Genomic DNA, 26,413 nt, shown 5'->3' on the forward strand with positions numbered 1-26,413 from the left:
GTTCTTATTTTAACTTATTTGGAAACGATTACCTAATACATATGATTATACCTGATTGAAACTTTTTGAAAATGATTAGACTGATTATAAGAGAGGAAACTTAAGAAAGTCAACCTATAAGACCGGATTAATTAGAACTCAATACCTAACATAACCTAATTGCATCTTATCAAAATTATATGAACTTATTAGACCTAAAACTAATTTTTTTAAGGTGAAATAAACGCATCCTTAATTAGAGTGTTAATTAAGTGGTAAACTTGTTTATGACATCACTCTTTTTGAATCCAAAGTCCCAACTATAGTTCTCATAAACCATATGAATAGATGTACTATTAATTTTTTTTATATAGATATTGAAACTTATTATTTCCTACAATGGCCAGTTTATGAAAAGTAAATCATGTTTACAAGATTACATTCAACAAAAGACTAGAAAAGATTACACTATTACAGTCATTACACATTACACCAGACATTAGATACACATCTTTACAACATATTTGCTGATTATACTGTCATTACACGAAAAAAGCGAGGTGGATTCAGAAAGTTCATCATATATATGTACGACCTCTTACACGCCAAACAGACTGTTGTTACCTGTAAGAGTTTTAATAGCAAAATCGATACATGGATCCTCGAACAAATCTGCAAAAACCGGGCTTTCTGAACCCGCCTTAATAACCTTCTCTAGCATCGGAGATGGCCCGTGATGTTCATGGTATGGTTTTACCGCGCTTCTTGACTCAGATTCACAACCTTCTTTCTTTACATCAGAAACTAAACTGCTGTAATTGACAGCAGATTTATTCGGGTTCTTACTGCTGTTATCAGTACACCCGGTTTCTGACATTTTTCCTCCGAGAAGGGATCCGATATCCGGAGCAGAAAGATAGACGGTTTTACCACTACCGCCTTCTTTCTCCTTGAGCATAGAATCAATGATTTCAGATAGGTTTGGTATGCTGACCGCGCTGCTGCCTTCGCCTGCAACAAACAACACAATCAGAAACCCGGCAATTTTTGATAAATTTACTCAATATGTAACCGAAACTTTTCCTTCCTAACTATTTGTGATGGGTGTTGGTTAACCTGTGATAGTTGCTAATTCAGTAGAGTTAGACTTGATCATTATGAGCCCGGCCCAAAAAATAGCGGGTTTGGGCAGAATTTTTAGGCCCTATCCGACACGATTTAAAAGTTTTTTGGGTGGGGGTTTTGGACAACTCAAAATTGCAATTTTTGCTATAAATTTGGCCTGACCCGAAGTGGCCTGAAAGCCCACTATTTTGGCCCGAATTAGTGGGTTTGGGGAAGAAAAAATCTACCCAAAGAATGGCACGAACCTGATCCTACCAAATGGGTAAAATTTTCAAGACATTGCCCAACCCGAACCCAACCCGGCCTGCAATTTGATCAGGTCTAAGTAGAGTCCCTTCTTCTTAACGGCTAAGTAAAAAAATAAAATTCACAACTACTTACACCGATCTGGATCAAGTATAAAGAAAGGAGTCGATTCGTTTTTCTTCTTAGGCCTAGAACCTCTCCCTCCTCTCGAAGATCTACTGCCCGTTTTCTTCTCTGTCTCCGAATTTTCAGGTCCGGTTTTTCCTGTCTTGGAGTTGTTTCTGGATCTCTTCTGTCATCAACAACATCAGACATTAACAAGTTCTTAACACTGAAATACAGCAACAGGTACATGTAGACTTGATCATTATGAGCCCAGCCCGAAAAATAGCGGGTTTTGGGTAGAATTTTTAGGCCTGGCCCTTTGCACAACTCAAAATTGCATTTTTAGTTATGAATTTGACCTGGCCGGAAAATGACCCAAAAGACCACTATTTTTGAGCCAAAATAGCGGGTTATGGGCTGATATTTCCGGCCCAAAGTTTGGCCCGGCCCGTAATTTGATCTAGTTAAACACCATGTAATCAAGAATTAAGGGAGGAAAATCTACCTTCTTGTCTGAATGATTCGACTTGATCGATTTCTTCATTATCGGTACATCCTTTTCTCAACAGGAAAAAGAATCAAAACAATTTGTGGTTAACAACTAATAGAATTATAGAAAAGATGATTAATTTGTGCTGATTAATGTACATTGTACACTTACATTATGCTGAATCAAGTTAAAATTCACTGTATCATCACTGTCGTCTAACCCCTTTGGTTTGTTCTTGGTTACATGTTTCCCTAACTTTCCGGAGAGAAGATACCGGTCAATGTCTTTCAGTGACCGGAATATGTACCCGTTTACAGGATCCGTATAGTACTGAAAAAATCAAAACAAATACTCAATTAAACTATAGTTAGGGTCTGTTTGGTTTGGCATAACAAACAACGAAAATGATTAAAAAGGGGAAAATAAATTTCCAAGAAAACGTTTCATATTAAACTAAACACTCCCTTAAAGGCCTTAATGAACTATATAGAACTCAAACTAACTCATGTAGCTATAGTGTAGGATTGAATATTTCTAGGTACATCATTAAGGCTATGTCATGTTCTTGTTTCACTTATTTCAGGGAAAGTAAGTTCAGATAAGGAAAAAATAAGTGTTGACCGAGTACAATTTATAACTAAACAAAGTTCTAATAAGTTCAGGTAAACTCAGATAAGTTCAGATAATTAAGTTCAGTTAAGTTCAGATTAGTTTGTTAAGATAAATTCATGAAAAGTAATTAAAAATCAGGTGAATAGAACGCAACTTTAACATTATTCCAAAATCATATTACAAACACACATTTTTTTTTCCAATTCAATAATGGAGTACAAATTTACTCAACTACATGCAACTAAAGATTCTGAAAGAAGAAAGTTCAAGTCCATTTTTATTAGTAACAAAAACATTAAACAATGCATTAACCTCAGAAATACTAATACCATTATACTCCATAGCTAACAAAGATTAAACTCCATCTTGATTAATAAACAAAACATTAATTAATGCATTAACCTTAGTTAAAACTACTAATACCATTATACTCCATAGCTAACAAAGATTCATTCAACTCCATCTTGATTAATAAACGAAATAATTAAACAATGCATTAACTAGCTGGAAAAGATAGAAAGAGATTAAGTAAGAATATGAGAAATTACTCGATCTTTTTTGCCACTTTTTCTGACTCTGATTTCAATCTTCCATCCTTCTGGTAGCCAATCTTCTGCTCTAATCTGCTCTCCCATAATTTCCCCCCCTTTTGTTCTTGGATAATTAACAGTAATTAACAGTAATTATTAAAAAAAAAAGTGGCAAGTTTTATGCAGTTTGGATAAAACTTAGGGAAGCACCGCTAAAATCTGGGATTAGAGTCAAATTTTCTAGTGAAATCACTCTCTTTAGTTGAGTTCACTCACTTTGATAAGTTAGGCTTAATAATTTAAAATGGGTAAATGTTTTTTATTTTATTTTATTATAGTGACAGAAAATAAGAGCAATTTTGTAGAACACCAAGAGGGTTGAAGTCTCTTTATTTGCCAATTGTCGTCTTTGTTTCATCCGATTAGTGGCCGATCTTGGACAGTTTAATTAAGGGGTTTGCTAAAATTCCGGGGGGCGAATTGAAATTTTATTTGCAAAACTTGGGTTGAGCGGGCCTGGTCAGACCCAAGATACGCCACTGCCACTAGGGATGCCAATGGGTCCAAGACCCGATCCAGATCCAGTTGGACCCGGTCCATTTTTAAGGGCCTGGGTCCAAAAAAATTAGACCCTGTGGATCTGGGGCGGATCTGGGTCTTTGTTCAATGGGGCGGGTCTGGGTCCGGGTTCAAGAACTAAATATCCAGATCCGATCCAGATCCGACCCACAGACCCATATATATAATTTTTAAAAAATATATTAAAATTTAAACATAATTCAATCTTTACATGCTAAACTTTATTCAGTTCTTATGATACTAAACTATTTAAAAATTGTTTGACGTGACATATACATAATAATATTAGAAACTTTAAATACTTATTGTATTACAGGGCTAATATGATTTTTTTTCCTAAACAAAATTAACGAATATTCCATATTTAGTGGTTTTATTAAAGCAACGATACGTTTATATACAAAAAATGGGAGAAAAAATTACGTAATATAAGAAAAATGAGGGACAAATTTTTTTGGAAAAGAAATACGCTTAGACCCATTTAGGACCCAGATCCGACCCTAGACCCATTAGACCCAGTGGATCTGGGTCTGGATCTGATTTTTTTAGACCCAGTGGATCTGGGTCGGATCTGGATCCACCTCTTAAAAAGCGGGTCTGGGTCTGGATCCTATCGGACCCGGTCCAGATCCGACCCATTGCCATCCCTAACTGCCACTATTATCATTATCCCATTGTCAATATGTCTCACCATAAGAAGCAGGGTAAGAAGGGTCGGGTGTACGCAACCTCCCCTGCAGTTTGCAGAGAGGTTGTTGTTTCCAATTGACCCAAAAAACGATAACGGGACGACCACGGGACGACCATCTTATATTTCATGGAAAGGAAGCAAAGAGGTTTTAAGAGTCATTTTGATTTAGTCCATTACATCCACATCCAAAAGAACAGATGAATCTTTGGCTCCATCGGAAATGGATAGAGTCCATTACGCCACTGCCACCAACCATAAAAAAAATGATGGGTAGAGTTGTGCATGGGCCGGGCTAACACACGGGCTGCTCAAGGCCTGCACGAAATTAATCCGGCACGATACGAGCCCGATACAACACGAGAGGCATGACTATGGGCCGACCATGAGCCGTGGGTGAATATCATTTTAGAAATTTGGCACGAGCTCGACACGACCACAACGGGTTGGACCGCTAATATTTAAGCAATCAACAAAGTATCTTAAAATTAGTAAAGGAAGTTCGCTAGCACGGCCCATTCCGACACGACACGTAGGACTCGTCGTGCATTGGCCTTATACTTGGTAAAGAGAAATAAGTCTGACCCAACACGACTTTTCTTTGACCCGTTCTAGACACGACCCGTTAGAATACGGGGCCCACAAATGATACCGGTTTCATCTCACTTTGATCGGTTTCGAGTTAGTTTTATTAAAAAATAATAATGTTTAATACTTGGATGGTACCAAGAGAGTTGAAGTGATGATGTCACACGTGGATGGTAACAAACTTAATACACTAACACGAAGAAAACTCGATCAACACACAAATAAATTGTTTGTTTAAAATGAATGAGTTTGAAGTTCCAAGGAAGGACAACCCCATCGTTCTTCCACTATCTTTAACTCACCTTGTTTTGCTCGTGTTTCGATCCGAGCATCATTTTGCTTCTACCGTTTGTTTCTTGCTTGCCAATTGTCCTTCTTGTTTCCTCCAACCAAAGACGAGGCCCGGCCCGGCCCGGGAAAGTAAGACATGACATAGGCACGAAGTAGTGGGCAATGGGTTGGGCTTGAGCGGTAATTTTTTTTGGAAATACACTGTAAGACATGACACGCCAAATCACATTAAATCGAGCGAAATTAGGCGTAGACACACGAAGGCGCGACATGAAGGCCAGTAGGCTTGGGCCGTATCTAGACCCCTTTTGAAAGTTTTAGCCCGTCACAGTCCGACACAAAACAAGTGGGCTTGGTGTGAGCCGATATCCGTTCAAGACCAAAGGCAGGGATACAAAGCATGGCCCATGACCATGCATCTTTATCTCCAGTCAGTGACGGATCTTGGCCGACTGATTAACCGAGTGAGCCAATGAGTATTATGCAACATACGACTCATTAGTTCCTTACAACAACATCATTAGTAACCCAATACTAGAAAGAGCGGCGTTACTGTTAGAGTTATGATATATCTAGGGTTCTATTATATTTAAAAAATTCGAGTTATGTTAGTTCATAAATAGTTATATACATCTTACCGGATTAGATAAAAAAGATCGAGTTTGATCATACGAATTGATTAATAGAGTTGTTCAATAACATAACAATAACAATGACAATCTTGTATAAATCCTGTGGTCTACAATGTTAGAACTTAGAACACATTATGGAATTGTTTGAAAATCCTGTGGTTCATTTAACTTTGTACGGAATAATGTTCAACGTTAAGGTATTGGGTTCGCAAGAACAATAATAATCATATCAAACATTTTCATGTGCACGTATAGTTTCATGGTTCACCCACAATGGCCCCTACAATTACGAGTAGGGCCATATATTAGTACGGTTAGGTGGGGAGATTACATGCACCCTTTATATCGAGAGAATTAAGCATCTGTTTGGTTTAACTGAATTTAATTGAATCTGAATTAAATCGATTTTATCTGAATTTAACTGATTAATTTCAGTTCAGTTAAAATTAGTTGAACCAAACAAAGCCTTAAATGGTGGATTTAATTTGTTTGAAAACTTTAAATTATTGGCTAAATATTTTTGAGTTGAAGGTACAAAATTTTAGTCAAAAGAGAGAGGAGGGAATAACTTTCACCTTATCTTTAAAGACATTGTTCATGCTAGTAGTTACTTAGAATGTATTTCTACGTGTTTCTTGTCACAAATTCTTATTTACATGAGGTGTACGATAAATATTGTACACCGAAGTTAAAGTTAACGAAAAATACTTAAAAGTTACCTTTATATATGTAAAAGTTATCTATTCTTTACTGATAATTTTTTTTTATTTTAATAAAAAATATTTCTTCAAAATCAATAATCATGGATATAATTGATCATTTAGCCATATAAAATGTTTATTTATCACTTTTTTTAATAATATAAAAGTCGAAAAAAATTAGGTAAAAGTTAGAGAAAATTGAGCAAAAGTTATGTTGGTGTACACTAAATTTATTGTACACCTTGTGCATGCAAGACCTTTTGGTTTCTTGTAGTTTTGTTCCTTCGCTGGAGTTGAATTTACCTATAAATGAAATTAATACCCTTAAAAAAGAAAAAATAAATAAAAAATAAACAATATGATAATCAACAAATGTTAACTTTATTAATTATCTTGTACAATACTTACAAAAGAATCTTTTTGGAAATAAATTCAACAAGAACTTACTTCACAACATACCACATGCATATATATAGTAAGTCATATACATAATAGACAAAAATTAACCAAAATTTTGATACATAAATGAATTGTGACTAAATGGTGCAAAAATTAGCCAAAATTTTGTAACTTAAATATTCTTGATAACAAATTTACCACCAAAACAACCTTAATTTCTTCACCACATCCTTAAACTTGTAGAATTTTCGAAGAGCCGCCTTAACGATTTTGAATTGGATTCGGAGATCCTCCCGGAATTGATCTCCGGTGAGAAACAATATGCAATTTATGCTCATTGTTCACGAAACCAACCCGAATACAACTAGAGAATTGCAGAAACAATGCTAATAACACGAACAATACCACGTAAATATTGAATAACAACGAAGTGTTTTGTTTAATCATGGAGGAAGTTTTGGAAATGGAAGAAGATTAGCAAATTAATAATGCATGTTTTGGTTTTTGGTGGGCTATTATATAAGATTTGTTATGTTAGGGTGTCAAAATATTGAATAATAATTTGCATTATTTGTACACGTAGTGTAAGTAATAATTAAATCAAGAACCATATCAATAATAATTGGTACGTAACATTATTGATGCCCTTTCTTAGAGGCTACTACTAATTTACAAGTTTTTTATTTTCCCATCATGCAAATGGCTGACTTTTGTATTTAAATCACTATATATTTTTTTTTCAGTCAAGAATCGGGTTCATATTTCGCATGAATGAAGCTTATCTGTCTGACGGTTTCGGAATTAACCTACTAGTAACGAATGTTTCTTATGCAGAAGCGTAAGATCAATTCAAAATTGACCTACTAGTCACGAATGTTTTTTATGCAGAAGCGTAAGATCAATTCAAAATTAACCTACTAGTCACGAATGTTTCTTATGCCGAAGCGTAAGATCAATTCGAAATTTTGAATATCATTGATACTGCATACGTAGTATAAATTTGGGGTAAATTCAGGAAAAGCACCTGATTGTCGAATAAACCTGCAGTGATATTGGCCCTGTTTGACAAATAGAGAGTAGTTGTTAGTTGTTAGTGGTTAGTTGGTTTGACTATCTATTTAATGTGAAAAGTTATCATTATGGACACTGACATGCATAAAGTGATGTAGGTTGATAGAGGTTCTAAATCTAGATAATATCAGTACAAAGTGTTGTCATTTTACACCCACTTCTTCAAACCTCTATTGCAAAAAGCTCCCGTATCAAACTTTTACGAAATAAGTGTTTTCATACTAAAACTCTCTTCCACATCTCTCATAAGTCATAACCAAACATTCGATCTCATTAACTTTTTGAAATTATAAAACCTCTAATTCACCTCAAAAAAAAAAAAAATTAATCTTTATCTAAACCTCTTATAACCAAACACGCAATTATTCGCAGATACAAGTTACAAGTATTACAACTTTCATAAAGGTAAATAAAGATATTATGTACTTATCCTATATTGAATTCGTGGTAGGGGGGAATTAATAACAGGTTCCCTAGACCTAACATAATAACACACAGTACAAATACAAATGTAGTAACAAATATTTGGGACCATTTACCGTGCAACCCTAATAAACATAGTTAACATACCATATTACCATAGCAATATATTCACATATACTACGTACAACGTAAAAAGGAACATAAAGACGATGACATTTCAACGTTCTCAAACCTAAAACATGAACGTAATATAACTGATCCATTACAAGAAATTGTACCATTAATGACGGGAAATCCCGTCGCTAAAGGCTAATAATCATTGATTAATGACGGGATTTCTGTCGTGAACCCGTCATAAAAGGGGGCCGTCGTTAATGAAAAATCTCGCCGTTAACCCGTTAATAGACCTTTACGGCTGTTGTTCCCGTATTTGTTTGGTTGTTAGCTCCGTCGCAAAGCCTTTTGCGACGGGATTGGTTGTCATTGAAGATACAAATTCTTGTGAGATGTCATCATCTTTATGTTCCAAAGCACGCAGCATATTTGTGTCGTTTCAATTTTATCAGATGTTTCCGAAGAGAGAAAATGAGCATATTTGTTAAAGTATATCCTATATATCTTAATTAAGCATTGATCTTACTTAATTAGTTGGCTAATCCTAATTATCATTTTTATAATCAAGTTCATGCATGCTTTAGAATGTCAAAACTCAAAACTACATACGTGTCGCGGTGTTGTTGCCTGGCAGTTGTTGTAGATTTTATTTTTATAGGTAGTTAAGAGATTATTTATGATGAATTACAAGCTAATCATACATTCATACGTGTTTGTGTTTGTGTTTGTGTTTGGTGTTAATTTGTTGCATATCTTGCTTAATTTTTTTATACATTAATAAAATAATTAGCACCTAATTAATCAAGCGTGTAAACTTCTATAACAACCTTGTAAACTTGTAATATTATGAATCTAGTCAAAGCCATGTATATATATTGATTATTAAGCACTTGATAAACGACAAAACTCAGCATTAGGATTGGCTTCTTATCTAATGATGTCTTGGTTTAGTAGTTAAAACATCGTAGTATGATTTTGCAGTTTTAAAAGTGTAATTTACAAATGATGTCTTGGTTTAGTGGTTAAAACGTCATAGTATGATTTTGCACTTTTAAATTAAAGGTCTAACTTATGAAAATGAAGGTTTGTTAAGCTAGTTCCAGATGAAACCGTCTTACAATTTGTTATCTGGAGTATAAGTTTGAGGTTTTGGCCAGGATTGATGGCCTGTGTAGATAGGTACATTTCAGATTTAAATTCATCCCGCATTTATAATTTGTATTATCTTATGGCTCATTAACACATGCACAACATCCAAATGAATATTTTTGTTACCACAAAGGGAAAAACTAAGTAATCCAAATATAATAACGACATTATTATTTCACATGAAATAACTTGTAAAGTTGAACAACCGTCTAGTCCTTCTCAAGTTTCACGAGAAATTTACTACTCCAATTAACAAAGTCGTATGTACTCCCTATTTTTTAGAAAATTTTGTGAAATACTATCTTTATGTTTGGTGATTTTGTTAATTGCTACTTTTTAAATATCTTTGTTCAGTTGTCGTTTTGTTCATTTGCCCTATTAAATAGCAGTTGTAGTGGAGTTCAAAGACGGAAAACATTAACGAAAAACGTTAAATGGTAATGTTAGTCAAACAAACTAAACTTATAAGGTAGTAAAATATAATTTTCTTTTTAAAAGGTAGTAATTCATAAAACCACCAAACTTGAAGATAGTGTTTCACCAAATTTCTTAATTTTAAGAAGGGAAGATGAATGATCTTATTAAACTAGTAAGTTTTGAATGTATTTTCAGATAACTTTACAAATCGGACCATGACTTTGAGATTATAAGGCCAAATATTTATTCTAGACCGACCAAGTCATGTTTAGAGCAACTCCAATGATGAGCAACAAGATAGTGTAGCTAAATTTGCCACATCAAAGTTCTAAGCTACAAAGTTTTACATTGGTTAGCTACAATACCCTCTAGTTCCTTATAATATTTAATTTATTTATTTGATCCAAAATAAATTATTTAATATCCAACAAAATTTTGAGCTACCTGCTCAAAATAGATACAAGATTTTCACAGCTGCTTTTGTCAATGATGTAACAACGGTTTGCTACCTATCCACTTATTTTTATTTTTTGTGAATAAATTATTTTTTTAATCATTGGAGTTGCTCTCAATGTATTTACTCCGATACGTACTAGATAGGTAACTTCCTCAATCCATTTTGGAAGAATACCATACATTATTTCAAGAAGTTGTACGATCAACCAAAATTACTTGAGTTCATTTTTAAATTGTCAAGCAGAACAGTCAATGTGATATCGATCTCTAAAAAGGATGCCCAAAACATTCTTACGGATTATGAGGTAGAAGAATGTAATGAAAACAACCAAAAATTATTCTAAACCATTATCTAAAATATTAAACTCGTGTTTGGTAATAAGTTGTTAGCCACTGCCCACTACGTATTAGCTAGTTTGACTAACTGTTAGAGATTAGTGATTCTATTAACTGATTTAACTACCTGGTTGAATTAGCTGTTTGTGTAAAGTGTTTGGTAAATTAGTTGTTAGTCGGTCTACGCGTAAAATGACCATTAAAGACATTGCCATAAGAAGAGGCAGGTAAGTAAGAATCGTAATTTTATTTAGAACAATATTGTCATTTTATACCCACTTCTTAAAACCTCTAATTAAAAAGCTATTATATTGAGCTTTTTAAAATTATTTTTTCGTCGCAATACTCTCATAATCAAACACCCCATGAACTTCTTAAAATGGTCAAACCACCAATTTACCACCACTAAAAGCTTTTTTTTTTCCAAAATCTCTCATAACCAAACATCTCTCATTTTCTCACATATTCCAAGTTTGGAGCATTATTTTGCCTTCAAAATAAGTAATCAATTCAAATCAAGTAACGAACTTTAATTTCATGTATACAGAACCAAAAATTGATAAAAGTCTATAAATATTTCATCAACGAATTCTAAATACAACCGATTAACATGTATATATTGATGTATACTCTATTAACATACTTAATTACTAAATAGCTAGAAACTGATTAAAAATTTTCTATAAAACCGCAGAAAACCCGAAAATAACCCGATTCAATTATGAAGCGGGTTAGGCCCGGTTGGGGTAGACGTACGTGTGACAGCATAGAGTGTATTTACCTTATTGACACTCACAACTTCCTCTTTGCTACCAAAATTACTTTCATGAATCTGAGTCCGAGTCTGAGTCTGAGTCTGAGTCTGAGTTTGAGGTAGAAGACGTCTGGCGGATCTTTGTTGTCGTCGGATTTGATACGCGGAAGTCGGACGATCGAAGAAGAGCGAAAACGAGATGAACGAACTCCCAAGAATCAGAAAAACAATTACCCAAAAGTTTGTACTTGACATATTTGAAGGACCAACAAAAACAAAAGTATTTGGTACAAAAAGCACGAAAACAGCGAGAATTTAGTAATGTATGTTATTTTCTTCTTTACTAGGAGATTAATAAACCAAATAAATAAAATAAATAAAAATAAATCAATGGTTATGGTATAGGTCTATAGATATGTCATTTAGTGTACGAAAGTGACAACCACGGGTTTTTCATAATTCATTTGCATATGGTCCCATATTATTGATTGAGGTTGCTATAAAAGCCTGACAATTTTGTATTAAGATTAGTATTGGGTTAATTAGATGATGATTAGCTATAATCACATCACTAATTACAAAGCGGTTTGAGTTTAAGCTTGAAATTAATCACAAAGGGACTCGAAGTCTCCCTTTACAAGGAGAGATGACAATTTTTGTATTAAGATTAACGTTGGGTTAATTAGATGATGATTAGCTATAATCACATCACTAATCGCAAAGTGAGTTGAGTTTAAGCTTAAAATTAATCACAAAGGGACTCGGGGTCTCCCTTTAAAAGGAGAGAAGCACATATATACACGGGGGTTGGTAGCATGCTATGAACTCGAAAAATGGGGAGTGTGACTCAAGTATGGATTAATGTGTAATGGGATAATCAAACTAACCGCTAGGTTTGAAAATTCGAATTGAGATTTATGTTGGGTTATATAGATGATTAGCTATAATCAAATCACTCATCACAAAGGGATTTGAGTTTAAGCTTGAAATTAATCAGAAAGGGACTCAGAGTCGCCCCTTAAAAGGAAAGAAGCACATATCCGAGGCTGGTAGCATGCTATAAACCCCGAAAAAAGGGGACCATGGCTCAAGACTGGATTAATGTGTAATGAAATAATCAACCTAACGGGTATGTTTGAAAATTCAAATTAAGATTAATATTGGGTTAGTTAGATGGTTAGCTATATACATCACTAATCAGAAAAGGATTTGAAATTAATCAGAAAGGGACTCGAAGTCTCCCCTTAAAGGAAAAGAAGCACACATCTGGGGCTGGTAGCATGCTGGGCTCAAAGGGTTATCAATGATGCGTTCAAACTTTCTTCAAGAATTTATTCTTTTGTAATATCTGCCGATGTCAAAAATAAAATGAAATTAATTAGGATTTTAAGTGTTATTTGAAATTTTTATGTGATTTGGAATGACAACGAACTATGCAAGAATTTGTGCTTACTTATGTGGGGATAACATAACTTGAGTAGGTTCTATATTGTGTTCGAAATTGAGGCCGTATGTCAGTATGTGGTATCCTACAACATTTAATCTAAAATCTTAACACTATGACACATATAATGGAGGTATTGACTAGAGAGTTAGTATTTGATGGCAATTGACAATGAGTTCAATAATTTTTTTAAATCTCCTATTTATTTTCACGATTGTATATCTATGAGACTATGAAGTAGATTTTGCAATGCATGTCTTCATTGTAATCGCCACTTTTATGTAATTTTGGGTGACTAATTACTTTGTATATTGTTTACTGTATTAATATAGACTGTTATTGGTGTTATACTACTTCATACAGTGTAAAAACTAGACCTAGTTATTGGTCGGGTTGGGTCAAGGTTGGTGTAGGTCAAAAGAGGGTATGGAATTGAAAGAGTCATTTTTAGTAGGTTAATAATAGGCGGGTCAAAGGGGTTCGTGGGTTAATAACGGGCTAATAGAGGGCAGATCAATAAACGAGCAAAGAAAAAAAAAATAGTTCTATGCAAATGCAAGTGAATAAGAAGCTATACCAATATACATATAATTTTTTAATATATCATATTATCTCCGTTTCCTAAAGTTCTTTACGCTTTGAAAAATGTGCACAAATTATGAACGTGAATTCTCACTATTATATACATTAAAAAGTTATATGTAAGATCTTGTTAGATTGACATTGGTATATATTTTCAGAATATTAACTTTTTATAATTTTTTCACATTTAAAATTAGATATATTACGTAGTACGTAGTAATTAAATATTGCATTTGAGTTTATGCAAATAGTAACGGTAAAGAACTTTATGAAACGGAGGTAGTAACTATTTTAGTTGTCCAAATTATTGGGTTATAAGTTTGATCTTATATTAACCCTCTCCAATAAAATTTCTGTTCAGAGTTTTACCCAACAAAAACCCTATTAACTTAACTCTAATCCTATGCCCATAATACTATGTACCCTGTTCAATAACCAAGTCTAGAAAAAACCAATCATTCGTAAAATATTTATTGCATTAGGTGTTTTACGTACTCGTGGGTAGGGTCCACGTACGTAAAAGGCCGATAAAATAATGGGAAGAAAAAACATTTACGACACGAGATAAAACACGAACCCGAGGGAGGAACCCAGGAAGGAAGGAACCCTGACCCTGACCCTGACCCTGACCCTGACCCTGACCCATTATGAATGAATGACAACTCAAGCAGCTAAGAAAAGTCTTTAGAGGGGCCAAACCCAAATGATAATGTACTACGAAGCAATTTGGAAGACTGACTGACGGGATATTCAGGTAACCACCTCCCCTTTTCTTGTTGGGTCCTTTTTAGGGTAATTATATAAGATCACGATATTGATGGTTAATCTATAACTTTGGAAGTAAAATTGTAAACAATAATCTTGCTATACAAACTTTGGTAAAAGTTGTGTGGTTCAGTGATTATGCATGTGTGGTGTAAAGAGTCTACAGTAATTGGATACATAAAATAATATTGAAAACCGGGGGGAGTATAATCAATTCATCTAAGAATATGACAAGTGAACAAGGCGACGTGACTGAGAGTAAATTGCAAAAAATCTTGTTACACAAACTTCGGTAAAGTCGTATAGTTCAACAATGACGCGTGTATGGTGTAAAGACTAAAGAGTCTACAGTAATTGAATACATTAACTAAAATTATATAAAAAAAAGACGGAGAAAGTGTGATCAATTCATCGAATAATATGACAGGTGAACAAGGCGACCGAGGGTATGTTCAGCAATCACACATGTATAGTGTAAAGAAGAGATGGATAACAAGACGGGTTAGGTGGGTCGTAGATAGGTGATGATGGGCACATGACTGAACAGTGTAGGTAAGGATGAGTCGGGTTGTGGTTGTGTATGGGGAACGGACACACTTTGTGTTGGGTCGTGTGTTGTGCGGTTTGAGTAGATTTGGTGGGTTTTGACGGCCTTTAAGGGCTGATGTGGGTCAGGTGGGTTTGGATGATTACTTAAGCGTAAAATAAGTTACAAAATTCATATGGAGTATGAAATTAAATTAATTAGTTTTTATATTATTGACATACTCACATAAATCTAGCTAATGTATCTATGTTTCATGGGTTCAGTTGGTTGGATAAGGTGTGTTGTAATAGGTTGTATCAGGTCAAGTAAGTCGGGCTGTGTTGGAAAAAAAAAAGACCAGCAATACATCAAAAAAAAAAAAAAAATCCAGAATCGGCGGATTGTGCCTGTGTCGTGGGGTACACACATACATGACCCACCATGAGTTGTGTTAGGGTGGATTGTCAGACACGTCCCATTAGCCATCTTTAACGTAAAGATATATTATGTACTCCTATCGATTAGAGTTTACGGTAATCGGATACATAAAAACCAAAACAAAAGGCCGGTGGCTGGGAGGGAGTAATGGAGTGTGATCAATTCATCAAAGAAAATGACATATTTCTTGGCACATTAATACTTTTGTGCAATTGAGGGTTGTCGACTGTTTTTGTGGCATAGGGCCAATTTAGAGCATAAATTTACATGACCCTTTTCTGTTAGTTTGGTTTTCTAGTGCTTCAAATTCTTTTCATTGTGGTCATGTGGGTTGGACCTACACTTGACCATTCTATGGTACACATCTAGATGAGCACACGAACAGTTCCAATGGTACCATTGCATCTGAATGACCTGTTGTACACCCTACCTATACTTATGACTGGACCTAGGGTAAGACGAAGTAACCAAATATGTACAGATCATGTACGTAAAGATGGCACTGGGTTAGGTCGGGCCGAGGCACGACACGGCACAACCAGTCACAGGCACGAAAAAAGCATGGCCTGGAACGAGCACGAAGTTGTGGAGCAGACACCGGATGTATTTTTTGGAAAAGGCAAGTCAAAACACGTCAAATAGAGTGAAATAAGGCTTAGGCACGAAGGCACGACCCAACCCGACACCATAGCACATGGGCTTGGGCAGTGCCTGGACAGACTTTTTGATATTTTTGACACGGCCTAGCCCGTGTGAAATAAATGGGTTTAGCACTTTAGCGTGAGTCGGGCATGTTCAGCCTCAAAACACATGTGGGCTCAATATGAGGCCCGACACGAAGTCAAGGGCCAGACTCGGCCCGTATTTTTTTTGGAAAAAGCACGATAAACACGTCAAATTGAGCTAAATTAAGCTTATGCACAAAGTCACAACCCGACCCAACACGAGGGTACGTGGTTTGGGCCGTGCCTAGGCCATTTTTTTTGATAATTTCGATACAGCCAACCCATATGAAATAAGTGGATTTGGCGTGAGTCGGCCCTGTTCACCGAAAACACGTGGGCTCAACACAAAGCTTAGCCCAGCCCAGCCCAACTCACAACCATCTTACATAAGCCAAATAAAAGAGAGATTGCAACAATTTCAGCTGTATTACCATCAAACTTATTCAATGGAGTCCACAGACAAGCATGCTTATTTACAATAGCAATTCAAGTAAACAAGTTCTTGTAACAAGGATCCAATTTATCACATCATTCCACACTTCTTTAACCCCAAACCTACTTAGCCCCCCCTTCTATATCTTTTTCCATGCTTCTTAAAAACTTTTTTTTTTTCTTCCAAAACTCGGTATACAGCCAACGGCATAGTTTTTTGTTTGTTTTACTCGTCTTTATTCTCAGCATCGGTAGCCGGTGTCTCTACAGTCTCTGCTTCAGGCTTCTCTGACACGCCGTCAGTAGCTTCGGCTGCTTCGGTAGGAGAGGATACATCAGTTACCGGAGCATCCTTTGACTTAATAGTTCCGACCTTAACATATTTACTCATAAACTTGTATTCCCAGTCTTGTAGTGCATCGAGCTCGAAAGGACCAAGGCCGGAAATATCCCCTGTCAAATCGCTATCTTCGAACGACATCTTGGCTAGAGCTCGGCTGGCGTCTTTGCCGGCGAATAAAGCGTAGGGCCCACCTGGACCATAGAACATCCTGGAACAATATGGATGTTAGCATACAAAGTTCGTTGCATAGCACAGGTGATAGTATTTATATGGAACTGAAAAGGGTTGAATCTCAGAAATGTTTCTGAAATGTTCAAAGACCTTGACAGTTGCAATGTTATCCACAATATTCTATAAGATCCTATAGATAGGTGCATATACTCCGTAATAAGAAAATATTCTATAGGAGTGAAAAACTTAGGCATTTACTTCACTCCAGTGAAGAAAAAAAATAGAATTTGCACAATGAATACCAGTTATATGCTTAAATGAAGATAAGGCACTTGAATAGCAAAGAGGCATGGAAAACGAAACTCCACGAGAAAAACCGAAACAGCAGACAGCAAGATTATACTAAACCAGGAAAACAAAAAAACTAGACAAACCAAACAAAGAAGCAAGGAGAGCAACCAGCAGTTTGAATTCACTTATTTTTCATGAGTCACAAGGTGCATAGCATCAGAAAAGGGGTATCATCAGAACAGCGTGTACTCCAGATTTGCAGACGCATGGTTATGTAAATGGGAGGTTGAAAAGAAGCAAAAAAAAGTTGGGTGATTCAATTTTATAAAAGCAATATCCAAAAGTTAGTTATTCTCAAATAAAGTGGTAAAACCGTAAAAGGAATATATAAGATCCCTTTCTGCTTTTGGGAAGTGGCACAAATCTATGTTTAAGTTGAAAAGGAAGCATTACTTTATCAGTCTAGAACCCAAATGACTGTCAAGGAGCAGAACAAACCAGTGATGAACAAAGCAGTTATCGGTAACAGTTGCAGAATCAATTCCAGTGACAAACAAAGCAATTAAAAAGTGAAAAAAGGATGAGACTTTAGGCTGAATATGATTTAAAGGTTACTGGTTCAACTAACAACGGTATCAGAATTCCGCTACTGGTGAAGTGCGTGAGGATGGAGGGTTATAACTCTGTGCAAGTTGTGCAACTTACCCTTGTCAATCAAAAGACTCAAAACAAGAAGGGAGGCTTTTTCATCCACTACCTACCCTCATCCATATAATGAATGTCAAATTCTACTCAATAATCTGATCTTTTGAGAAAGAAAGTCATATGAGTATACAAAGTTACTGTCTTTTCTTTAACTCTTCCACCAAAATCCTTTTCCAGTGCTTTTCAGATTCCCTAATCTTTTAAAAGGCGCTAGATACACCGCTAAACAACACATTTCTACCAATAAAGTCTAACACAAACTAGGGAAGAGAAAATGGAAAACAAAACAGTGGTGCATTATATGATAAGCTTGTACTTGTGCATTATATGATTCATTTCCAGACTTCAAACACCCATAGTTAACACATCAGAAACAAGGATTATGATCAACACTTCCACAGCACACTGATTAACAAATAAAAATCCACATAACACTCTCCACTTATCCAGCTGCCAAATCCCAGAAAACTGTATCTTCAACTTCAACACCATGAAAACACAAATTTAACTCCAGAAACTAATTAAACCTATGAAAAACAACAAGATTAAGCCATACCTAAACCCCAACAATTGGCAGCCAAAGAAAACTCAGTTAAAGATACACACAAATAAAAGTCCCCCAAAAGCTAATTGACCCAATTGAAACCCACAAATTATCAAAGTTCAGAACTTTAAACTTCAATTAACCACAAGATCAAACATATTACCTTCATGCAAAGCTACTAAAACCCTAAATCAGTCAAACCCTAAAAAAATTGAATTAACCCAGTTCAGATCACAAAAACCCCAGCTAATTTCAGCAACACAGAACTTAAAATACCAAGAACAAAACATTAGAAAGAAATTAAAATTAAAATTGAAATTAGACCTGCTCTGGGAAACATCGTAGATCTGACCCTTAATAGCCATAAGCAAGGGTTTCTTGGGATCAGTGCCATCATAGAGTTTCAACTCATCTTCCTCAATCTCCCCAAGCTGAACCGGTGGTGGCAAGGGCTCCATCTCTTCCTCCATAGACCTATGGCGTTGATGCGGAGAAGGGGTTGATCCAAACAACCCAAAAACCATATGGTAAAAGGCTAAACTTAAAACAACTACAGTGAAGAAAGTTGTTGGAGAAAGACCTGTGTATGTTGTGATTGCTTCTTTGAGTGTTCCCCAAAATTCCAGAGCCATTTTTTGTGAGGTTTTGAGGATGGAGGGGTTGTTGAGGTTGAAGAAGGTGTGTGTTAATTGTGAATTTGTGAGAGTTCGGGTTGAATTTGGGGTCTGTGACTCTCTGACTTATGAGGATTGAGGAGAGAGAAAAAGTGTTGGGATTTGGTGAGGAGAGTGATGAAGATGGATGGCCGGATGGAGGTGGGAGAATGGGAGAACAGATAGATGGTTTATTGGTGGGTTGGAACTTGGGCAGTTGAATAGGTAGATGAGAGTCAATCCCACGAGGTTCAAGAGTGTGTTCGTGTTTGATTTTGTGTCGAGTTTGACACATGTTTGTGAGTGTCGTGTCAGGTTTGAGTTGGGTATGTGTCGTAATTTGAGAATTTGACCCGTGTTTATGAGTGTTGTGTCAGGTTTGAGTTGGGTATGTGTCGTAGTTTGAGAATTTGACTCGTGTTTGTGAGTGTTGTGTCAGGTTTGAATTGGGTATGTGTCGTAGTTTTAGAATTTGACCCGTGTTTGTGAGTGTTGTGTTAGGTTTGAGTTGGGTTTGTGTCGTAGTTTGAGAATTTGACCCGTGTTTGTGAGTGTTGTGTCAGGTTTGAGTTGGGTATGTGTCGCAGTTTGAATTACGAGGGTACTTGAATAGTAGGCAGGTGAGACCGTCAAAGTCAAATCAATGAGTTAAAGAGGAACATTTTTTCAGTTCAATTAGGGCTACGAGGTGCGTTCGTGTTTTATTTTGTGTCGATTTTGATATGTGTTTATGTGTTGTGTAGGGCTCGATTTGGGGTTTGCGACTTTGTACTATGTATTATATTGACCAGATATGTTAGCCATGAACACATGTATCATGTATGTGTTCCCTCCCTTGAACTACGTTGTTAGAGGCATATATCTTATTCTCAATTAGGGAAAACGAGGTGTTTTGGTTTTAAATTTGTGTCGAATTTGGTATGCGTTTGTAAGTGTTGAGTCAGGTTCGTGTTGGGTTTGTGTCTTGTTGTCGTGGTTGGTCAGCTCTAAATATATCTCCTCCCTCGGAATACGTCGTTAGACGGGTGTATTCTATTTAGCTACTCTCTATTCGCATTGACGAGGTATCAGTGGAATATTTTGGAGATTGTTTTGGGATTTAGGGTGATACTGTGGGGATAGTGTCCAAAACGTACATAAGAAAGTGTAAAATTACCTATCGGTAAATATTAGATATTACTAATATTATATAGGCTTTTTAAATTTTATTGAGTAATATGTGAAAAACGACAACAATACATGTAGCATACGTGTCTATTATATTGGAGCGATGTGTCATGTTTTTCCAACAAAAATGTTATTATTGTTGGCACACGACGTCCATACACATAGTTGATAGTTGCATGTCGTATACTCATATAGTCATATCTATCATTTTCCCATATCATACTAGCGTATTCCGAGTGGGTTTCGTTGTTGTGTCTTATCTCAAGCCTAGGGGTGACAGGCGAGCCGAGACCGATCTTGGGTTGGTCAAGCTTTGCTCGTTACACTTTCATTTAAACTAGAACCGAGCCTCAACCTTTGTCGATCTTAAAATTTCAAGTTCAACTTACCATAAAAGTTGTTCAACTAAAGCTTGTTCACAGGTTTCACTAGTCGAGCTTTGTTATGCTCAGGTTCGTGTTGAGCTTAAATTATTCCCAAATCAAGTACGCTCATTAACACCACTACTCGGCCCAACCCGACCCCACCCGAACCAACGCAGCCCACCCGAGCCGACCCAGCCCGCCCCGGCCCAGGCTAGTGTCATTCTTTAACCATTGGGAAAATTCAAACTTACCAATGACTGCAAGCATGTGTCATCTTTTGCTCTCATGAAACACTCATCTTTTCCAGACTTCCAGTAAAGATAAAATGAACCAAGGAATTCTGCAATGGAATCCCTCTTCTCCAAACCCCCTCTCACCCTTTTCTCTCTCCTCATCCCTACCCTCAACAATCCCATTTTCCCTCAAATTCAGACGCATAACCCTAATCTCAGCAACCATAAAATCCCTCGAAGAAGAAGAGAACTTACCCGCAAAAGAGAGAAGAAAGCTTCGGAATGAGAGGAGAGAGAGTAAATCCTTCAATTGGAAAGAGGAAGTGGAGATGAAGCTCATTAAGAAGACTAAGAAGAGATATGGGTCGTGGATGGACGAGCTCAACCTTGATACTTTGGCCCAATTGGGCCCTCAATGGTGGGTTGCTCGGGTTTCTCGGGTTAATGGTCATGAGACTGCTGAAAAGCTTGCTCGTTCTCTAGCTAACAACTTCCATGAAAATGATTTTAAGGTAATTGTGGGGAGAAATTGAAAGAAATTTTGAGAATTTTCTGCTTTTTTGGCTTTTTGGGTTTGTTGAATTTGATATTTCAAATGCTATTTTTGTTTTTTGTTTTTGTGATGAATTTGTTTGTTAGAGTTCTGATATTTGGGAATCTTTAAATGAATATTTCATTGGAAATTCATATTAACAAGGTTATGCAAAAAAACTAAGACAATTTTCTGCCTTTTTTTTTGCTTCTGGGTTTGTTGAATTTGATATTGCAAATGCTCCTTTTTGTTTGTTTTTGTGATGAATTTGTTTGTTAGAATGCTTATATTTGGGAATTTTTAATTGAAAATTTCATTGGACATTCATATTATGCAATTATATGTGAAAGAAATGTGGGGTTTTCTCTGGTAAGAAACATCTAATGAGGTGGTTAATGATGGATTATGGCAGCTTGATTAAGTGATTATACTGGTTCGAATTCGAGATTTTGGGTTTTGTTAGGTCGTTTAAGTGATCAAAGTTGTTCAAATTCGAGATTATGAAATTTGCTAGGTAGATTAGGTGCAATAACAAAATGTGACATGGTTCGAATTCGAGAATATGAATTTTGGCAGGTCGATTAAGTGATCAAAGTGGTTCGAATTCGAGATTATGAAATTTGCTAGGTGGATTAGGTGACAATAGCAATTTGTGACATGAGTAGACACTATGTTTGGTTGTGAATTGCCTGTGCTTGTGCAATTTCATTCATGAAGTGTAGGAATCATGTTGCATCATTGCCGAGTCTTTAGTTACTTCTTCTGTTCGAAAATAATAGTCATGTACTCTTTTCTGGATTGTTCGGAAAAAATGTCACGTTGTCTAAGGCTTTGTTTGGTACGACATATAGTAAAGGAAGGGAAGAGAAAGGTAAAGAAGGGAAGAAAAGAAGAGAAAAAAAACTTAATATATTTTCCGTTGTTTGGTTTGATGGAAAGGAGAGAGGGGAAAAGAAAGGAAAATCATTTGACAACTTTTAATTTCCTTTTTCCTTCTGAATTCCCCCACTTTTGGGAGGAAAGGAAAGGTAAGATAATTAATGATGTTTTCCTTCCATTTCTCTTTCTTTCCTTTCCTTTCAAATCCAATTTAAGTTTTGAAACCAAACACGGGAACCCATTTTTTTTTTCTTTCTCTTCTTTTCCTTCTGATTCCTTTCTACCAAAGAAAGCCTAAATTAGAAATAAATTATGGTTGGCACGCCTACCGTTAATATGGAGTTATGGAGAGAGAGAGAGAGAGAGGGGGGATGCGGAGAGTATGTCTTTTGTGTCTTAAGTATTGTGGAGTTCTTCAGGTTGTAAATGAACATCATGCTTCTGTAAATGAGAACTGAACTTGGATACTTTATGTCCATGGTGACATGGTGTTATGACAAAGTACAATGACGGGCGATATGTATGGAGTATATGTATATCTATGAATTCTATACCTTAAAAATTCTTACTATTATTTCAGCTTTATATGCCTGCAGTACAAGAGAAAAGGAAATTAAAGAGTGGTTCGTTATCAATCAAGTCAAAACCGCTATTTCCTGGATGCGTCTTTTTGAAGTGTGTGATGAACAAGGAGGTACATGACTTCATTAGAGAATTTGAAGGCATAGGAGGATTTGTTGGATCCAAAGTTGGAAACACGTAAGCTAATTTCAACGCTTTTCCTTCTTGACACACTGTAAACTGTTTGCAATGTGTAAATCTTACATTTATGTAACGTTGCTGCTCTCTTTCTTCTGTTGTTGATTTTGGTGTTTGTTTCCTTCTCAAAACTTGAATGAATGAACAGCAAACCACGCATCTGAAAGTACTTTTAAGTTTCATGTCCAAAGATCAACCTGTTTTTTTTCTTCTGAATTCTTATGGTTATGTTGTGGAGACTATGGGAGAGGGTAGAAATGGATTGATAGGGTTTAGACTTTAGATGGGAAAGTAACTTTAGATGGGAGAGTAACTGTGTTGCATTATTTCCAGGATATATGGCCAGTTATCAACCATCTAAACTGTATGTCATCATGATTTTGTGCTGACAACCTAGGAAAAAAAGCTAAACAAGAGCTTTCGTTGACCTTGTACTCGAATTTGTATCTCTGAAGAATGATAAAATTTACACAACCTGAATAACTTACTAAAAAAGAAAATGTATGCTGTAGATGGCATAATTAGTTAATTACTCGCATGTTATTGGGTTGTAGCATTTCAATCCTCTAGAAGTTTTTTTGATGCAAAGCAAGGACTACAGTAAATTAACAAAGTTCAAGAGTTACAACAAAGAGTCCAGGGAGGCTTTTCTTCCTCTACCACAATTTCCAGAGCCTCGGAAGGGCTAAATAACAAGGATAAAGGGTTCACAAACACCGTATTACAATAGTTGTCTTCTTCCCTACACATTTTCGCCAAAGCATCTGCCACTCGGTTAGTACTCCTTGGGCTCAACTGATTTTTGACATTGTTAGTCCGCGGTACGAGGTCCCTGCATAGTATTATAAGATTCATATTAGCATCAGGGACTTGGTCTTCAGCATTAACCATTTGCACAGCTATTTGGGAGTCTGCATGCAGTACATAAATGTTAAACCGTTCACTGAACCAAATTGATTTAGCTCCATTTACGGAGAAACTTTACCATGGCAAGAGCTGCTATCGATGATTCGATGCAGGGCACACAACAATCAGGATTACAACTTAGTTCTTTTATCCTTTCCTAGTCTGAAATAAGCTTCAAATTTTCTATTCTGCATTTTGCGATTTGTGCCTGAGACAAACCTTGAAGGCTTCGGCTTTGCCATTCTGGAATCTGGCCTGGGGAGCAATGGGACACTTCTTAACTATGCTAGCTTTGACTTTTTTGTTTTGTTTTGTTTTGTTTTGAGGGGAGTGATGTTAGCTTTGTCTTCGTTATATCCTGTCCATTTCCTTTTTTCCAGACTTGTAATGTTCCTCAGTAAGAAAGTTGCACTTTGTAGGTTCTATTTGGCATCATTACCCGCTTTTCCAAAAACCATTATTTCTTAGTATTAACCTTGATGGCCTGTTTGGTCGATGTTAATTAGTGACAATAGTGGTATTGAGTTTGTGTGTAATTTTGCAAGGAAAGCCACATGCTAATTACAATTTCATTTCCCTGCATGTGTTTCCTTTCACAGATTTCCATTCCCATCCACTACACATGAAATGGCTATGTGTGGTAATGACAATTCAAGAATAAAAATACGTATTTGAAATTAGAGTTGCATTGCCATGAACAATGACTAAACATTTTTCTTACACAATTACACACAAATCTTGTACCATTAGCACCGTTCATTGTTGTTTCCTACAAACAAGACCACTAGTGTCTACTCCGTAGTTATTACTTATTAGGACTAACAATTTTCATTTGGGCTAATGCATTATGCATGAACTGGAATTATTTGATACATTTATGTTTATACCAAGAAATTTAGTCGTATTTTCTTGCTGAATAAGAGAGAAACCTCCTTTTCTTCTTCTTCTTTCATGGTTAGGTAAGTCCCGACATCAGTGGAGTTAAATTAAATCTGTTATACCGTGTTTACAGGAAACGACAGATAAACAAACCCAGACCGGTATCTGAAGAAGACATGGAAATAATGTTTAAACAAGCAAAAGAAGAGCAGGAGAAAGCTGATCAAGCCTTCGAAGATGCTCAGAAATCAGTGATTAGCGCAGAGATGCCTCTTCTCGAGTCTGAGTCTGGTTCTCTGGAAACACTTATTGATGCAAATAAAAAAGGAACAACCAAGAAGATTTCAAAGTCTGCACCAAAAGAAAGAAAGAAAAAGATTCCGAAAATTGGTTCAACTGTTCGAGTTGTTTCTGGATCCTTTGCAGAGTTTTCAGGCATCCTCAAGAAGGTGGATAAAAAGAACGATAAGGTATGTATTTTCACTGCAGTAAATACTTCGAATGCACAAAGCTTTTAGTCATGTTATCTTCAACTTAAAAAGATTTTCAGTAAAAAAATTCAGTGTTATTCCACATAGACCTGATCAAATTGCGGGCCGGGGCAAATTTCTGCTCCAAACCCGCTATTTCGGGCCATTCGGGCCGGACCAAATTTATAACTTAAAAATTAGGCCTGATCAACATGATCCCGCCCCCGCCCTAAATTTTGGGGGTTAGGGCATAATTTTTAGGCCCGGTTTCTGGCCCCAGCCCGAATTTTTAATTTTTTTGCGGGCTTTGGGCAACGTAAAACTACACTCTTAGTTCTAAATTTGGCCTCGACCGAAGCCCGGTATTTTAGGCCCAAATTAGCGGGTTTGGGCACAAAAAAGTGGCTAAATCTTGACCCAGCCCGACTTGATGGACTAAATTTATATCTCGACCCTCCCTGGCCCGCCTTTTGATCAAGTCTACTAAAATTACAATTTCGAGTACCCCAAAAACCGGGCTGCTATTTTCGGGCTGAGCTATGTCGGGCCAGCGGGCCGGGCTTACGACGATCAGGTCTAATTCTACAAAAGGAAAGTCTAATCAGTTTTATGCATGTCTTTCTGTAGGTGACTGTCGGATTCACGTTATTTGGCAAGGAAACCATTGCCGACTTAGACATCAAAGAAATCGCAGAGGAGGCAGTGATTGCAGTGTAATCTAATGTAGGAATCTGGTTTGTAAACCTAGTGTATGTAATTGTTTGTTGTGTTTTAGATGAGTGAATGTATATTACAGAGTGAATATGTGTACTATTTTTAGAAGTACAGTTATGTTCTATCCTCCTTCATTCTACTGAGATCATTGCACATTTGCACACTCACATAAAATCTGCAGAATTTGGTGGTGTTGTTTTCCTTG

The 26,413-nt window shown here is 36.2% G+C and overlaps 3 protein-coding genes across 4 annotated transcripts; 1 reads left to right on the forward strand and 2 right to left on the reverse strand.

The window, feature by feature from the left end:
• Positions 1 to 330: 330 nt before the first annotated feature.
• Positions 331 to 3,448, reverse strand: LOC110782298 (uncharacterized). Of its 2 annotated transcripts, none has more exons than XM_021986420.2 (5): positions 3,106 to 3,448; positions 2,117 to 2,275; positions 1,961 to 2,011; positions 1,486 to 1,639; positions 331 to 990 (listed from the first exon to the last, which is right to left on the reverse strand). In XM_021986420.2, the coding sequence occupies exons 1-5, from the start codon at positions 3,190 to 3,192 to the stop codon at positions 578 to 580; spliced, it is 864 nt and encodes a 287-aa protein (XP_021842112.1). In that variant the 5' UTR covers positions 3,193 to 3,448; the 3' UTR covers positions 331 to 577. The 2 variants fall into 2 exon arrangements, with proteins under 2 accessions (XP_021842112.1, XP_021842111.1); XM_021986419.2 differs by having other exon boundaries at positions 1,486 to 1,642; positions 3,106 to 3,444.
• A 13,124-nt stretch (positions 3,449 to 16,572) lies between these two features.
• LOC110782491 (membrane steroid-binding protein 1) lies at positions 16,573 to 19,537 on the reverse strand. The gene is made up of 2 exons (XM_021986668.2): positions 18,976 to 19,537; positions 16,573 to 17,148 (listed from the first exon to the last, which is right to left on the reverse strand). Exons 1-2 carry the CDS (start codon positions 19,281 to 19,283, stop codon positions 16,824 to 16,826), a joined length of 633 nt encoding a protein of 210 aa, XP_021842360.2. The 5' UTR covers positions 19,284 to 19,537; the 3' UTR covers positions 16,573 to 16,823.
• A 1,540-nt stretch (positions 19,538 to 21,077) lies between these two features.
• Positions 21,078 to 26,382, forward strand: LOC110782492 (uncharacterized). The gene is made up of 4 exons (XM_021986669.2): positions 21,078 to 21,581; positions 23,061 to 23,239; positions 25,158 to 25,494; positions 26,122 to 26,382. Exons 1-4 carry the CDS (start codon positions 21,162 to 21,164, stop codon positions 26,209 to 26,211), a joined length of 1,026 nt encoding a protein of 341 aa, XP_021842361.1. The 5' UTR covers positions 21,078 to 21,161; the 3' UTR covers positions 26,212 to 26,382.
• Positions 26,383 to 26,413: the final 31 nt, after the last annotated feature.

This window comes from Spinacia oleracea, chromosome 3 (assembly GCF_020520425.1).
Source record: "Spinacia oleracea cultivar Varoflay chromosome 3, BTI_SOV_V1, whole genome shotgun sequence".
NCBI lineage: Eukaryota > Viridiplantae > Streptophyta > Magnoliopsida > Caryophyllales > Amaranthaceae > Spinacia > Spinacia oleracea.